General features: G+C 36.5%; 1 protein-coding gene and 1 pseudogene across 5 annotated transcripts in view; both read right to left on the bottom strand.

Annotated features, from left to right (window-relative positions):
• TMEM209 (transmembrane protein 209) overlaps positions 1–15,071 on the bottom strand; it is a 40,419-nt gene that overhangs the window by 15,490 nt on the left and 9,858 nt on the right. For all 5 annotated transcript variants that reach the window (XM_032275980.1, XM_032275982.1, XM_032275978.1 and 2 more), the window contains exons 6-9: positions 12,934–13,138; positions 6,559–6,734; positions 5,866–5,937; positions 3,748–3,844 (exon numbers count right to left, since the gene is read on the bottom strand). In XM_032275980.1, the coding sequence (XP_032131871.1) occupies positions 3,748–3,844; positions 5,866–5,937; positions 6,559–6,734; positions 12,934–13,138 (550 nt within the window). The remainder of the gene's footprint in view (positions 1–3,747; positions 3,845–5,865; positions 5,938–6,558; positions 6,735–12,933; positions 13,139–15,071) is intronic.
• Positions 1,939–2,043, bottom strand: LOC116550499 (annotated as a pseudogene).

The following is a 15,071-nucleotide window of genomic DNA, read 5'->3' as shown; positions in this document are numbered from 1 at the left end:
CAACAGAGTGTGACTCCATCAAAAAACAAAAACAAAAATGAAAATAAAACCCAAACAAACAACTAAGACACAAACACATATTAGCCTAGGCCTATATAGGGTCAGGATCATCAATATCACTGTCTTCCACCTTTACATCTTGTCCCACTGGAAGGTCTTCAGGAGCAATAACAGGCATGGAGCTGCCATCTCCTCTAAATTGCCTTCTTCTGGAATATGTCCTGAAGAGGTTGTTTTACAGTTGATTTTTTTTTTTTTTTTGACATAGGGTCTTGCTCTGTTGCCCAGGCTGGAGTGCAGTGGCATGATCACAGTTCATTGCAGACTCAATCTCCTGGGCTCAAGTGATTCTCCCACCTCAGTCTCCTGAGTAGTTGAGACTACAAGCTCACTTCACCATGCCTGGCTAATTTTTTGTTTTAATTTTTGGTAGAGTAGGTCTTGCAGTGCTGTCCAAGCTGATCTTGGCCTCCTGAGCTCAAGTGATCCTCCTGCCTGGACTTCCCAAAGTGCTGGGATTACAGGCATAAGCCACTGCACCTGGCCTTCATTATTATTTTTTTTTTGTAAGTAGGAGTGCACTCTAAACAATAAAAAGTATGGTGTAGGCCCGGTGCGGTGGCTCAAGCCTGTAATCCCAGCACTTTGGGAGGCCAAGGTGGGCAGATCACGAGGTCAAGAGATGGAGACCATCCTGGCCAACATGGTGAAACCCCATCTCTACTAAAAAATACAAAAATTAACTAGGCATGGTGGCGCGCACATGTAGTCCCAGCTACTCGGGACGGTGAGGCAGGAGAATTGCTTGAGCCTGGGAGGCGGAAGCTGCAGTGAGCCGAGATCGCACCACTGCACTCCAGCCTGGCGCCTAGTGACAGTGTGAGGCTCAGTCTCCGGGTGGATCACGAGGTCAAGAGATCGAGACCATCCTGGTCAACATGGTGAAACCCCGTCTCTACTAAGAATACAAAAATTAGCTGGGCATGGTGGCGCACGCCTGTAGTCCCAGCTACTCGGGAGGCTGAGGCAGAACTGCTTGAACCCAGGAGACGGAGGTTGCGGTGAGCCGAGATTGCGCCATTGCACTCCAGCCTGGGTAACAAGAGCGAAACTCCGTCTCAAAAAAAAAAAAAAAAAAAAAAAAGTATGGTGTAGTAAATACATAAATAGATGAACCAGTCACACAGTTGTTCATTGTGAAGTATGTACTGTACATAATTGTATGTGCTATACTGTTATATGACTGGCAGTGCAATAGGTTTGTTTGCAACACATAACCACAAACATGTGAGTAATATCTTTTGCTACAACCGTGAGATGGCTATAAGTCACTGGGTAATAGGAATTTTTTTAGCTCCATTATAATCTTATGGGCCTACTGTTGCATATGTGGTCCGTCATGGACTGAAACCTCATTATGTGGCCAATATGGCCTATATACTATGTATAAAGTCAAGTCACAGTATTTTCTTCAAAAATATAGAAATCAAGTATTTCAGATAACCACTATCAATTTTTTTTTTTTTTTTTTTTTTTTTTGTTACTCATGTTACCCAGGCTGGAGTGCAATGGCGTGATCTCGGCTCACCGCAACCTCCGCCTTCTGGGTTCAGGCAATTCTCCTGCCTCAGCCTCCTGAGTAGCTGAGATTACAGGCACGCGCCACTATGCCCAGCTAATGTTTTGTATTTTTAGTAGAGACGGGGTTTCACCATGTTGACCAGGATGGTCTCGATCTCTTGACCTCGTGATCCACCTGCCTCGGCCTCCCAAAGTGCTGGGATTACAGGCGTGAGCCACCGCGCCCGGCCAACCACTATCAATTTTAATTAAAATTGACAGTGGTTCAAAATTGATAGTGGTTATCTCTGGAAGCAGAATTATAGGTGATATTCTTTTCTGTGGATTTCTGTACTTTGCAAATTTTCTACAATAAATGTATGCTGCATTTGTAGTGATAAAACAATGTTATTATTATTTTATTATTTTTTTAAATAAGAACAGATACTACACTTGATCTTAGCCAAAAGGCCGAGAAGTGATACAATGTTGTTATTTTTTTTAAAAAGTGTATCACAGTGGTGAAATGTTGTGAAAGATATGCGCTTTTATAACTTATAAAGGATATGCACAGGTTTCAAATAATATTGCCAAGACCTAGAAAGTGCCCAATCTGGCTTTGGAGTCAGAGAATTCTGTCTTCAAATCACTGCTGTATTAGCCTAGGCCTATACAGGGGTCAGTATCATCAATGTCACTGAGTCTCAGTAGCCTCATCCATAAGATGGGGCAATAACAGCCAGCTTTCAAGGTTAATGTGAGTGCTGTGTTAATTACACACAAAACATTTGGACATTCAATAAAAAGACACATTAGGGACGCACACTTCTTTTCTTAGTTCAGGTAATAAAGACTGATTAACAAAGATACCCAAAGTAAATGGAAAGTGCTAAGATGCAACCCAAAGTACTTCACATTTTTCAAGGAGAAATGTATTCTCTAGAAGGGGCTGGGGACTAAAATATTCTTTATATATTCTGAAAGGTAATTACTTAATAACTAAGTTGTAGTATATATTTTTTAGGCAATTTATATAGTACCCTAAAATTTTACCTTTAGCAGATAAGAAAGTTGAAAATCGGTGGCAGAGAATTACATTATTACATAGTCTTTATGCTTTATACAACTTTGTGATTAACATCTGCTAGAGTCTTGGTTTTATATTAGAATACATAATGAAAACATCTACCACTCAACAAACAAGTAACCAAATTTAAAAACGGGTAAAGGATCCAAAAAGACATTTCTAAGAAGATATACAAATGACCAATAAACATCAGTAGTCATCATGGAAATGCAAATCAAAACCAAAATGTGATTCCATTTCATGCCTACTACAGGATGGCTATAAAACATTTAACAAGTGTTACAAGAATATGGAGAAAGCGGAACCCCAAACACGCTGGTGGGAATATAAAATGGTGCAGCTAGCTGCTTTAAAAGAGTCTGGCAGTGCCTCAAAAGATTACACAAAGCTACCATACAGCTCAGCATATACCAATTCTACCCCAAGGCATATACCAAGAGAAATGAAAACAGAGGTCCATATAAACACCTGTACATGACTGTTTACAGCAGTATTATTCATAGTAGCCAAAAAGTGCAAACAACCCAAATGTCAATCAACTAATGAATGAACAAGCAAAATGTAGATCTATTCTGAATATTATTCAGCAATAAAGGAAATGAGATAATGATAAATTCTACAACATGGACAAACCTTGAAAGCATTTATACTCAGTGAAAGAAGCCAGTCACAAAGTCACATTCATATTCTATGATTCCATTCATATGAAATATCCACAATAAGCCTATCTATAGAGACAGAAAATAGACTGGAGCTTGCAAAGGGCTGGGAGGAATGTATAGAATGCAGGGTGACTGGTCAAAGGTGGAGGGTTTCTTTTCCAAGAAATGAAATGTTTCAAAACTGACAACTGGTGATAGTTGCACAACCCAAGACTTTGAACTGTACATTTGAAATGGATAAATTATATGGTAGGTAAGTTACATCTTGATAAAGCGGTCACATTAAAAAAAACCAAGAAACTAGATTATAGACATTTGGATTTTTTTGTTTTTCACCTCAAGGTAACAAAAGAAGTTAAGCAGTCCATTACAGGAAGAAATTTTCCATCTGGCAGATTTACTGACAGAAACCCAACACTGGACTCTGTTGCCACATACCTCCTATCTGTAGCTCTGGACAACCCATTCGTCTCATCTGTGTGCTGACAGAATCAATCTCTTGAACAAGTGGCACTAATATTGTCTCATTGATCCACTAGGAAGAAATAAGGCACAGATTTTTGGATCCAGGATTCCAAAGCAGCTCTCAAATAATTACTTTCTTTTTTACAAGCAACTCTTAAGAATTTTTTTTATCATCTTATACTTGTATATTAAAAGAATCATAAAGTATAGTGAAAAAAGAATGAAAGTAATCGCAACCCGAAATCAAGAGATGGTTAAATAAATAGGCCACTGGAGTGTAAATGAACTAAATTACATTCTTAATATGTTTTTTTCTGAAAAAAATATAAAACTTTTAGCTATATGTTAACTTTTTCTTAAAATTTTCTAATTATTAAGTTTAGCTAAAAGGATAATCTTCAGTTTACATTTGTAGGGTAACTTCATACATTTGTTAATGTACTGTTTACATTGGTTTGTGATCAGTAAGATAGTTTCTCAAACTAACATAACTGCTTAACTCTCGGCAGGCTCACCCAATTCCCTAACCATGTGGAAAAACAAGCTTATTACATTTGAAACTGGCTTGCAAATATTACAGTATTACTTTAGGACTGGGACTTTCAAATGCCTTTTCTATGGCTAACATACAACTAAATCTGGGAGGTGAAAAGACTGTCTAAGGATACATTCCATCTGGTTTGTGTGCTATTGTTTTGTGTGTGTGCCTGTAGCAAATTCAATTGTCACTGCTGTTTCCATCTTTTGTTTATCTATAAAATGAAAGGATGAAAAAATGTTTCAGGTGAAATACGATATTATAAACAACTGAAATAAAAACCTTCTGGGAATGTAAAACATTTTTTGTAATCCATTTAAGCAAGCAAATTTTGATATAATGGCAAGACTTGATCTGAATTCACATGAAGCTATGTATAAACTTTATCCCACTGAGTGTGACTATTCATGTTTTTCTGCAGAAGTATTAATGTGGTTGATTATTGGGTGCTAACTAGACTCTGGTGTTATAAAATATATGGTACAGGTATACATACATTGCTTTTTAAAAAAAATTCCAAAAACTCTAGCTAACTCCTAAGACTTCATATTTTAAACACATTAGCATTTTTAGACTAGCCTGTAACAGAAACTACAACAAACTCCAGTTCCAGGACATGATCTTACTCGTTCATTCTTCCAACATTTACTACATGCATCTTAATTTGCCAGCTACTCTTTGGCTGTAACAAAATCATCTAACGTGTCCCAGAGAGAGGTCTAGGCCCCACCCTCATAAATTCTAATTGAGTAGGTCTAGGATTGGGTTCAGGAATTATCTGTAAAATGCCATCCAGGTTTCTGGGTCAAGAAAGTAGGCTACCATTTTTTGCTCCCTCTATTTTGATACCCTATTTAAATAACAGTGAAAGGATTAAAAATGAGCACAAGTGATTTCAATATAGTTCTAGAAGATGCAGAATGGATGCATGAGTGCTGAAGGATGAAACAACAGAAGTAACAGCCCCTTCTGAAGCTAAGTGGAGCTCCACGTAGTAGGAGGAGGAGTCCATATGCCTAACAGAACCCAGGTCACAGGTACTACAGAGCATGGGAGGAAGACATGGAGTTGAAAAAAGGAAACTAACTCCTTCTGTATAGGGAAAAGTTGGCCCAAGATTAGAGGGTACTTCTCTAGAAAAATAGAAATCATAATCTATTTTGAAATAGCTTCAAGCATATGTGGTCTCATCTCTCTAAACTCTAAGTTTTCTGAGGGCAAGGACTTCATTTTTGTTTCCCTTACATTTCTGGGTACATAAAAGGCTCCAATAGAAAAGCTCTTTGGAAAATAAAATTGAGAAGTGGAAAAGGGAGGATCTTAATAACTAAACATATTATTCCTTTATCTTCTCAAAAGGTATCAATTCAATAAATATGGAGAAGGAAAAATCTCATAAAAATAAGTGTATCCTTATATATGTGCCATTCATACTGTACCTTTATAATAACTCTAATATTCTAATTTATAATGAACTCTAAATGATATTCTAATAGCATGCATTGTATATTAAGAGACACTAATATCATCCAAAGAGTAATGTCAGAACTTACATTTCTAAACTTAGCTGTCCATGAATCCATATGATCAAGAAGTTGTCTATTCATAGCCACTCTTGCCCAAACCTATAAAATCATGTTTAAAATGAACAGTGAGGAAAAATCTTGCCAGGAATCATCATTCTTTCTCCCACCCTAAAAAATATTTAATGAACTTAGGAAAAAAATTTCCCAAATACCAATATTCATCTAATTAATATTTGGTAATTTTCTTATTACCCACTTATAAGTACTGTTCATAGTTATATCTTTAAAAGTTCCTTACATTGGTATGTGTAAAGAACATTTTTCTTGCTTTTAAGAAGAAAATAAAAATTCCATATTTGGTGGAATTAAGTGATGAAATTACTGACAAATATTCCAATCTAAATATATTTTAAAAGCAAGATTTCTGTATATGTTAAGTACAATTATATACCTGAGAGCCTTTTTATAATCAATATAAAAATATGTTTCAGGCAGGGCACTAAGGTGAACTGTGTGTCACAGAGTAAAATGTATGAAATAATTTAGTTTTTAGTTTTAAGTACACAAAGTAAGGCAGGAGCCTTCCCACTGCTTAATGTGTGCCAGATTTATGTTTCTGTCCAGGAGAATGGAAGATTACAGAAAAAATGTTCCAGAAGTAGAAGGCTTTCTAGCAATGCACAAATCATAAATATTAAGTCACTTTTATTTTCCACTTACCTCTTCTGCAGCTTGTTTAGAGGTGAGATCAGCTTCATCTTTGTTAGCACATGGGGCCTGAGACCTACAGGCAAGCTGATACTGATACTTCTTTAAAGTTTGTGCATAATCCCCCATAGAACGACTGTAGTTCCAGAAAGTAGGACTGCTGGAAGGAGAGGTGGAATCTGGGCTCCCTGTAATTAATTGTTAAGGTAAACAGTATCAGTCTGTTGTAGCAATTCTGACATCTAGAGTTAACACTTGTATCTAGGCAATGGCAATCCAGGAATCAGAAGACAAACACCCTTAAGGAGCTTCTCTTCTCCCCAACATAATTTTCTCTTGAGAGAACACAGTCTACTTGTGATAAAAATGAAAAACAATATTTTCTGAGCCGTTATCAATTGAAGAGCCATAAGAACAATAAGTAGTCAAAGGCATCTGTCTAGTTTTGTTGAAAAATTAAGCTTATTTCATTCTCTAAGACTTTCAAATCATTCAGTAAGAAATGGCCAGGCATGGTGGCTTAGGCTGGGTACAGTAGAGCACGCTTGTAATCCCAGCACTTTGGAACGCCGAGGTGGGTAGATCACCTGAGGTCAGGAGTTTGAGACCAGCCTGGCCAACATGGTGAAACCCTATCTCTACCAAAAAAAGTGCACACACACACACACACTTGCCAGGCGTGATGTCGGGCGCCAGTAATCCCAGCTACTAGGGAGGATGAGGCAGGAGAATCACTTGAACTTGGGAAGCGGAGGTTACAGTGAGCTGAGATTGTGCCACTGCACTCCAGCCTGAGTGACAAAGTGAGACTGTCTCAAAACAAACAAACAGAAGACAAATTTCTTTTGGAAATAAATAGGCTAAGCAAGTTCTTTGCTTGAAGTATTCAGAAGCTCCTTCTGAATGGGATAACTATAGCCTTCTACTAAAGACTAGTCTCTAGGCTAAACTTATTTGCCCCTGTACTTTACTGTATTTTATTTAATAGCCTGTGGTAATTCCTGAGTTGTATTAAAAGACTATCTGATGATTATACTCCTAAATTTATAAATTTACTTTTAAGAAATGCTAAAAAAAATTCTATTTAGGAGTTTACTCCGACAGAGGCCTCTGAACCAGGATAGTCATCACACTTCAGGGTTATAGTTTTTGTCTGTTTTCCAAATAGAATTTGAGCTCCTTGAAGGCAGGGAGTATTTGTTTTTGTTTTTTGCAGCATCTAGCACAGTGCCTAAATAAATAAGCATGTTCTTGATAACAATTATATGGTATTTATGAAGGGCTTATATTTTCAGAGTTTGGCTGATATAAAAAGTATCAATTGGTATTTTATACCCTCAAATAAAACTCATAAATAGAAACTTTTTTTTTTTTTAAATCTTAGCAGAATTCTAAAAGGAATGACTAGAAAACAGTAAAACTCATATTCCTGTTACATTAACGGGCACAAAGAATAAGAAATCATCAAAGAGATATGTAGTAATATTTCAATTCATCAAAATTTTGAAGGTTAGCCAAGGAGCTTAGGTGAAGGCAGTATGTTTCATGCCAGCATAAAAAGTTATAAAGAAACATCATCTCACTTTGTGTGAAATTCTGACAAAACTGACTTTAGGAATGAATTAATGTTAAGAAAAGTAGTTGTAAACCAACACAAATGATTTCATAAATAGAGACCAGAAATGGAAAGTAAGAAATATGGTTATAACAGAGCATAAAGTTATCCCATTTTGATTAATCATTTTGACCATTAACTTTAAGAAAAATAAGTTTGCTATGAAAAAACTTGAATTTGGCCGGGCGCGGTGGCTCAAGCCTGTAATCCCAGCACTTTGGGAGGCCGAGGCGGGTGGATCACGAGGTCAAGAGATCGAGACCATCCTGGTCAACATGGTGAAACCCCGTCTCTACTAAAAATACAAAAAATTAGCTAGGCATGTTGGTGCGTGCCTGTAATCCCAGCTACTCAGGAGGCTGAGGCAGGAGAATTGCCTGAACCCGGGAGGCGGAGGTTGCGGTGAGCCAAGATCGCGCCATTGCACTCCAGCCTGGGTAACGTGAGAGAAACTCCGTCTCAAAAAAAAAAACAAAAAACAAAAAACAAAAAACAAAAAACTTGAATTTGAGAAAAATTTCTCTGAGGATGAAATTTTAGACGATGAACAGAAATAGAAAGTTCTAATACCTGTGGGCATTAGTCAAAGCAAAGAAAACATACACATAGCAAGTAATGACAAAATAGGGCCTTTCCATGATGAATACCACCACCACCACAATAGCACAAAATCTACAGCTGGAGAATCTCAAAGACCTCAGAGTAAAGCATGGAGATTTGGAAACCTGGTAACACAGTATACCAGATAACCTAAAACATCTCCCACCATAAATATCTAAAAACCTTTATTAAATAAAATACATTATTTAGATCAGTGCAGTGGCTCACACCTGTAATCCCAGCACTTTGGGAGGCCGAGGCGGGCAGATCACTTGAGGTCAGGAGTTCGAGACCAGCCTGGCCAACATGGTGAAACCCCAACTCTACTAAAAACACAAAAATTAGCCAGGTGTGGTGGCAGATGCCTGTAATCCTAGCTACTCAGAAAGACTAGGGCAGGAGAACTGCTTGAACCCAAGAGGCAAAGGTTTCAGTGAGCCAAGATTGCCCCACTGCACTCCAGCCTTAGCAACAGAGCTAGACTCCATCTCAAAAACAAAACAAAAGAAAAAAACATTATTTAAATGAATAATGGAGCTTGCAAAGAAGTAAGGCTATGAAGAGTCAGTGGTTAAAAATGAAAAAGGAATTAAAAATCAAAATAGCCTGTAAGAGAATGCTGTGGCTGCTCTAGAGAATTTTGTAGGCCTTGAGAAATATATCAGTTTGGAATTTATTGCCCAAGTGGGAAATGGACATAAGGATTTGGGTCCATAAGAAGTAGAGAGTTGGGCTGACACCGTTCTCCCACCCTTAGTCCCTGCTCCTGCTAGAGGACCAGGAATCTCAAAGGGCCACATTCTGAGCAGATAAAAAAAAAAATCTGTTCACTGGGACCAGGAGATAATGGAAGCTTGTCTGTCATATGCTGTTGGACAATTTGAAAAAACAAAAAACTCTGATTTAAAAATTATAGATACATCTTTGAATGGGTTTAGAGTGCCCATTTATATTAGCTTTGAGGTCCAGGAATCTCCAGGCTTAGAAATCACTTAAGTTAGCTAAAGGGCAATAACACTTCTAAGGCACCGGACAGAGGCAAAATACAAAACAGCTAGGAAGAAACAGGGCTTCCATTCAGCCAAGATAAGCTTACCAGAAACACACAGAAATTCCATAAATCGCAAGGAAACAAGCCTCCAGGCATAACAACTAACAAGACAAAAATGGTCAGTATTTAACCTCTAAGAACTTTAGATAACTCAACTATTTAAATAAGTGCTTTTAAGCAACTGAGATAGAAAAAAAGGAACTGAAAACAGAAGAATAAAGAATATTCTACAAAAAATGTGGCATATTTGAAAAGAACCAAATAAAACTATAAAATGAAAACAAGCGACTGAAATTAAGAAACTCAATGAATTAGTTAAAAAACAGTTTAGACATTGCTAAAAAAAGAGCTGACCATGAGTCCTCAGTGACTAAACCAAACAAGCTAGGGTAAGGGTAAAACAGAATAGGGGCAGGGGGATTAGCTCAAAGAATGATAGTGTCACGTCAAAAGAACAGAAAAGCCGGCTTACAGAGGATCTCACTAGCCAAATCTGGGACAATCTAATCATCAACATAAGTGACATGACTAGGGAGAGGGAACCTTTATCTTACAGAGTACCAACAAATAAATGTAAAAGGTGGCTGCACAGTAATGTAAATGTACTTAACACCACTTAATTAAATACTTAAAATGGCTAACATTGAGCCAGGCGCAGTAGCTCATACCTGTAATCCCAGCACTTTGGGAGGCCCACGCAGGTGGATCACCTGAGGTCAGGAGTTTGAGACCAACCTGGCCAACGTGGTGAAACCCCGTCTCTACTAAGCATACAAAAATTAGTCAGGAGTGGTGGTGGGTGCCTGTAATCCCAGTTACTTGGGAGGTTGAGGGTGAATTGCTTGAATCTGGGAGGCAGAGGTTGCAGTGAGCCAAGATCACACCATTGCACCCCAGCCTGGGTGACAGAGCAAGACTCCACCTCAAAAAAAAAAGGGCTAATTTTATAAATTTTATGTATACTAAATTTTATTACAGTTAAAAAAAAAAAAAAAAGGAAAAGTATTAAAGGAATACAGAAGAAATGATGAAATGGGAAAGCTCCCATGACAACCAACATAGAAATAATTTAGAAAAGAATCTTAAAAGGATGTCAGAACTACCAAGTCAAAGTTTGATGGGGTTGGGCACAATGGCTCACGTCTGTAATCTCAGCACTTTTGGAGGCCAAAGTGGGTGGATTGTGTGAGCTCAGGAATTCGAGACCAGCCTGAGCAACACGGCAAAACCCTGTCTCTACTAAAAACACAAAGATTAGCATGGCATGGTGGCGCACATCTGTAGTCCCAGCTACTCAGGGGGCTGAGGTGGGAGAGGCACCTGAGACCTGAATTCAAAGCTACAGTGAGCCAAGATTGTACCACTGCACTCTAGCCTGGGCAACAGAGTGAGACCAATTCTACAAACAAAAAAACAAAAAAATAAAAAACAAAAAAAGAAAGTCTGATGGGGAACAGTATATACATATAGTTTTAGAGTAGCTTCCCATAAAATACTTATTAATCATTTATTAATTAATTTGCACAAAATACTTAATTTTTAAAAATCTATGGGCACAGAAGGGTGAAAAGTATAGGGACAGAGACAGATAAACCAGCCAGGTCCTGACCAAAAGGAAATTAATATAGATGTATCGATGTCAGACGAAATAGACTTTAAGGCAAAAAGCCTAAGAGATAAAGATAAAAGGCAAATTTACCAGAATGATATTCACAATTCCGAATTTACATTCATTTAACATAATCTCATATGTATATTTAGCAAATCTGACAGAATTGTGAGAAAACATTTAACGGAAGACAATCATTGAGAGCTTTTGACATACTTTCCTAATAATCAACAGATCAAGCAGATAAAAATTAGTAAGATAAAGAATTTAATTGATTTGCAGTAGCTTTGATTAAAAAAAAAAATTTAAGAATACCATCAAGAAGCGTGACAGTGAACAGAGAGCCCCAAATTTAGAGATTGCATTCTGTTCAATATACCAAAGTCATTTGCAGAAAGCAATCACATAGACTTAAAAGCAAGTCTTGAACAAACAAAAAGTTAATGGGTACAGATCAGGTTCTCTCACCACAGTAAAATTAACTTAGGAGAAAAAAAACGTAACCAAGCCGCTTCAGGCTTGAAAATTAAAAGCAACACCACTAACACTTCCAAACAATAATGATATTACTTCTAAATAGCTCCTACTGGGTCAAAGAATAAAAGTGAAGTCAGAAAATATGTGGGTAATACAAAGATGTGTAGAGGATTCATAGGCTCTTTGTGTAATCCTCTATATTAGTTTCAGTAGACTCAAAGTATTTCAAAATTTTTTTTAAAACCAGGTATCAAAAATAAGAAGATAATATTGATTGGCTTCTGTAACATCTGTGGCACTTTCAGGCAAAATTAAATTAAAAATCACTGGTGAGACTTCAAGCGACACAAAGAGCCATGGTCCAATAACTGGCTTCCTGACCATGGCCCAGTTAGCACCTAATATCCTTTCTGTGAATGTTCCTGAGGGGAAAAATCATTACTCAGTTCAATAACCTAATTCGGTTTCAAATAATTGACTCTGTAATAATCAAATCCAGCCCAAACAGATTAAGATTTGCTAACACTCTTTCCCAAGGTAAACTATACCTTCAGGAAATACTAAAAGACAGTTTTAAAATGTTCTGAAAAACAGCAGTGCTTCTAGAGGAAATACACGCTCTCTCATCCTGCTGTGTCACGCCAACTTTCCAAAGGACTACCTGAAAAGAGACAGCTATAATTTGAGTAAGTTCACTATGCACTGCTTCAAAACATTATTTTATAGCCTCAACTTTAAATAGAAATTGTAACTTACATTATGCAAAAAAGCTTTCAATCTTATCGTAGACGAAAGTTTCAAGATTTCTTAGTTTATCTATATTTCACTTCTTGAATTTAGTGACCTTAATTCTAACTGCATAAAATTGTTACATTTAAAGTAAAACAAAATGTGTTTCTCTTCAAGCTAACAAAGTATATTAGTAAAAGAGACTTTAAATTTTATGCATGAATATTAAAATGATGAAAATAATAGGTTAAGGACTAAGTGACACCAAAAATATGTATAATAGGTATAAATAAAATATATATGTACCCAGCTTAACCCTATGCTGCTTCTCTTCTTCATTTCTAAGGAAAGTATCCAAAGTTCGTAGGTCGGTCATGTAGTCTTCTTTGTCAGTGGGTGAGTTGTAGACGGTGGGTGAAGAACGGTAGCGAGATCTCAATCCACTACTCTCTACTGGTCCAACAGTGGTAGGGTATGGAGGAGGGGGAGGAGAGGGGCTAAAGCTCGCCAACTATACAAAATAAAAGAGCTGTATTTTATTTTTCTTTAATTGAAAGTCATTTTTGTTTTGGTTTTTGACTTAAGTAAAACACCTAGTAGAATGGCAAAAATCCACAACAATGACATCAAATGCTGATGAGGCTGTGGAACGATACAATCTCTCACTCTTTGCTGGTGGGAATGCAAAATGATACAGTCACTTTGAAACACAGTTTGGCAGTTTCTTACAAAAGTGAATATTCTCTTACCATACGATCTGGTAATTGTGCTCCTTAGTATTACCCAAAGGAGTTGAAAACTTATATCCACACACAAACCTGTATGTTTATAGCAGCTTTATTCCTAATAGTCATAACTTGGAAGCAACCAAAATGCCCTTCAGTAGGTGAATGTGTAAATCAACTGGCAAAATTAGGTAACGGAGTATTACTTGGCACTAAAAACAAGTGAGCTATCGAGCTACAAAAAGACATAAAGGAATTATAAATGCATATTGTTAAGTGAAAGAAGCCAATCTGAAAAGCCACACAGTTATGATTCTAAGTACATGACATTCTAGAAAAGGCAAAACTGTGGAGGCAATAAAAAAAAAAAAAAAAAAAAAAAAACAGTGGTTGCCAGGAATGGAGGAAAAGAAGAATGACTAAGTGGTGCAGGTTTTTTATTCTGTATGATATATAATTGTAAACACATCATTATACATTTGTCCAAACCCACAGAACGTACAATACCCATAGTGAACCCTAATGTAAACTATGCATTTTGGGTGACAATGATGTGTCAATGCAAGTTCATCAACTGTAAGATGTATACCACTGTGAGGGGTATACTGATCATGGAGGAGGCTATGAGTGTTAGAACAGGAAATGTACATAAGATCTCTTGATCTTGTGAACCCAAAACTGCTCTAAAAAATAAAGTCCATAAAAAAAAAAAGTAACTAATGGAGCCCAGGAGTTAGAGGCTGCAGTGAGCCATGCATTCCAGCCTGGGTGGAGAGAGCAAGACCCTGTCTCTTAAAAAATCACGTAACACATGCATATTTTAAAAAATTGAAAGTATAAATAAAATAACATTTGTAACTTTGCCACCCAGAGATAATATAATCCTTTTTCACATTTTATATATTTCAAAATCTCTAAAATGTACCTAGCTTTGTCAATGTTATGTTAAAGATAGCTGTACATAAATCTTGGCTTGAATTTCTGATAGCTTCCTTTAACAGAGTCCTAAAACTGAAATTATTTGGTGAAAGCATATTAACATTTACTTGATATACAAGAATTTTTTAAAAAATGGCCATTTAATTCACATTTCCCTATATTTATGATGTTAAACACTTAAAAATAGAATTATTGGTCGCTTGTATTAGCTACTTAAATGTTTACTCAAGTACATTTACAATTTTTTTCTATTGGGGTCTTATGATCACTTCACATTAGTTTGCAGTAAGTTAAAGATTAACCAGTCTTATAATTGTTTAATGCTGTTTGAAAATAAAAATGTTAATCCTCTTCCACACAGATTTTTTTATTTTTAAAATTAACATATTACATCCTTATATACACTATATTTGGGCCATTATTGCATTAATTGGCCTATTTTTGCTTAGGGGCCATAATATTTTACTTATTAAGTTTTAATGTCTATGGGGAAGTACCCTAACTCTTACTCAATTTTCTTGGCTCATTTATTTTTCTATATTAACTCTAAACATCAATGAGTAACTTACATAAATCTATTTTTAAAAACGGTAGACTGGGACTGATTAGAATTGCATATACTTTATATATTAGTATGTAAGGAGAAAATCTTTATAACAATATCTTTTTAAGCTATTGACTTTGGATATTTATTGTGTATCCAGTCACTTAACCAAAGTTGTTTTTTACAGCTCCCAGGGAGAACTACTTTGTGCTTTAAGTTTTTTTTTTTTTTTTTTT

This window comes from Sapajus apella, unplaced genomic scaffold, assembly GCF_009761245.1.
Source record: "Sapajus apella isolate SASKATOON/1434 unplaced genomic scaffold, GSC_monkey_1.0 scaffold7, whole genome shotgun sequence".
In the NCBI taxonomy this organism is placed as follows: domain Eukaryota; kingdom Metazoa; phylum Chordata; class Mammalia; order Primates; family Cebidae; genus Sapajus; species Sapajus apella.
This window is presented reverse-complemented; position numbering and strand designations above follow the sequence as displayed.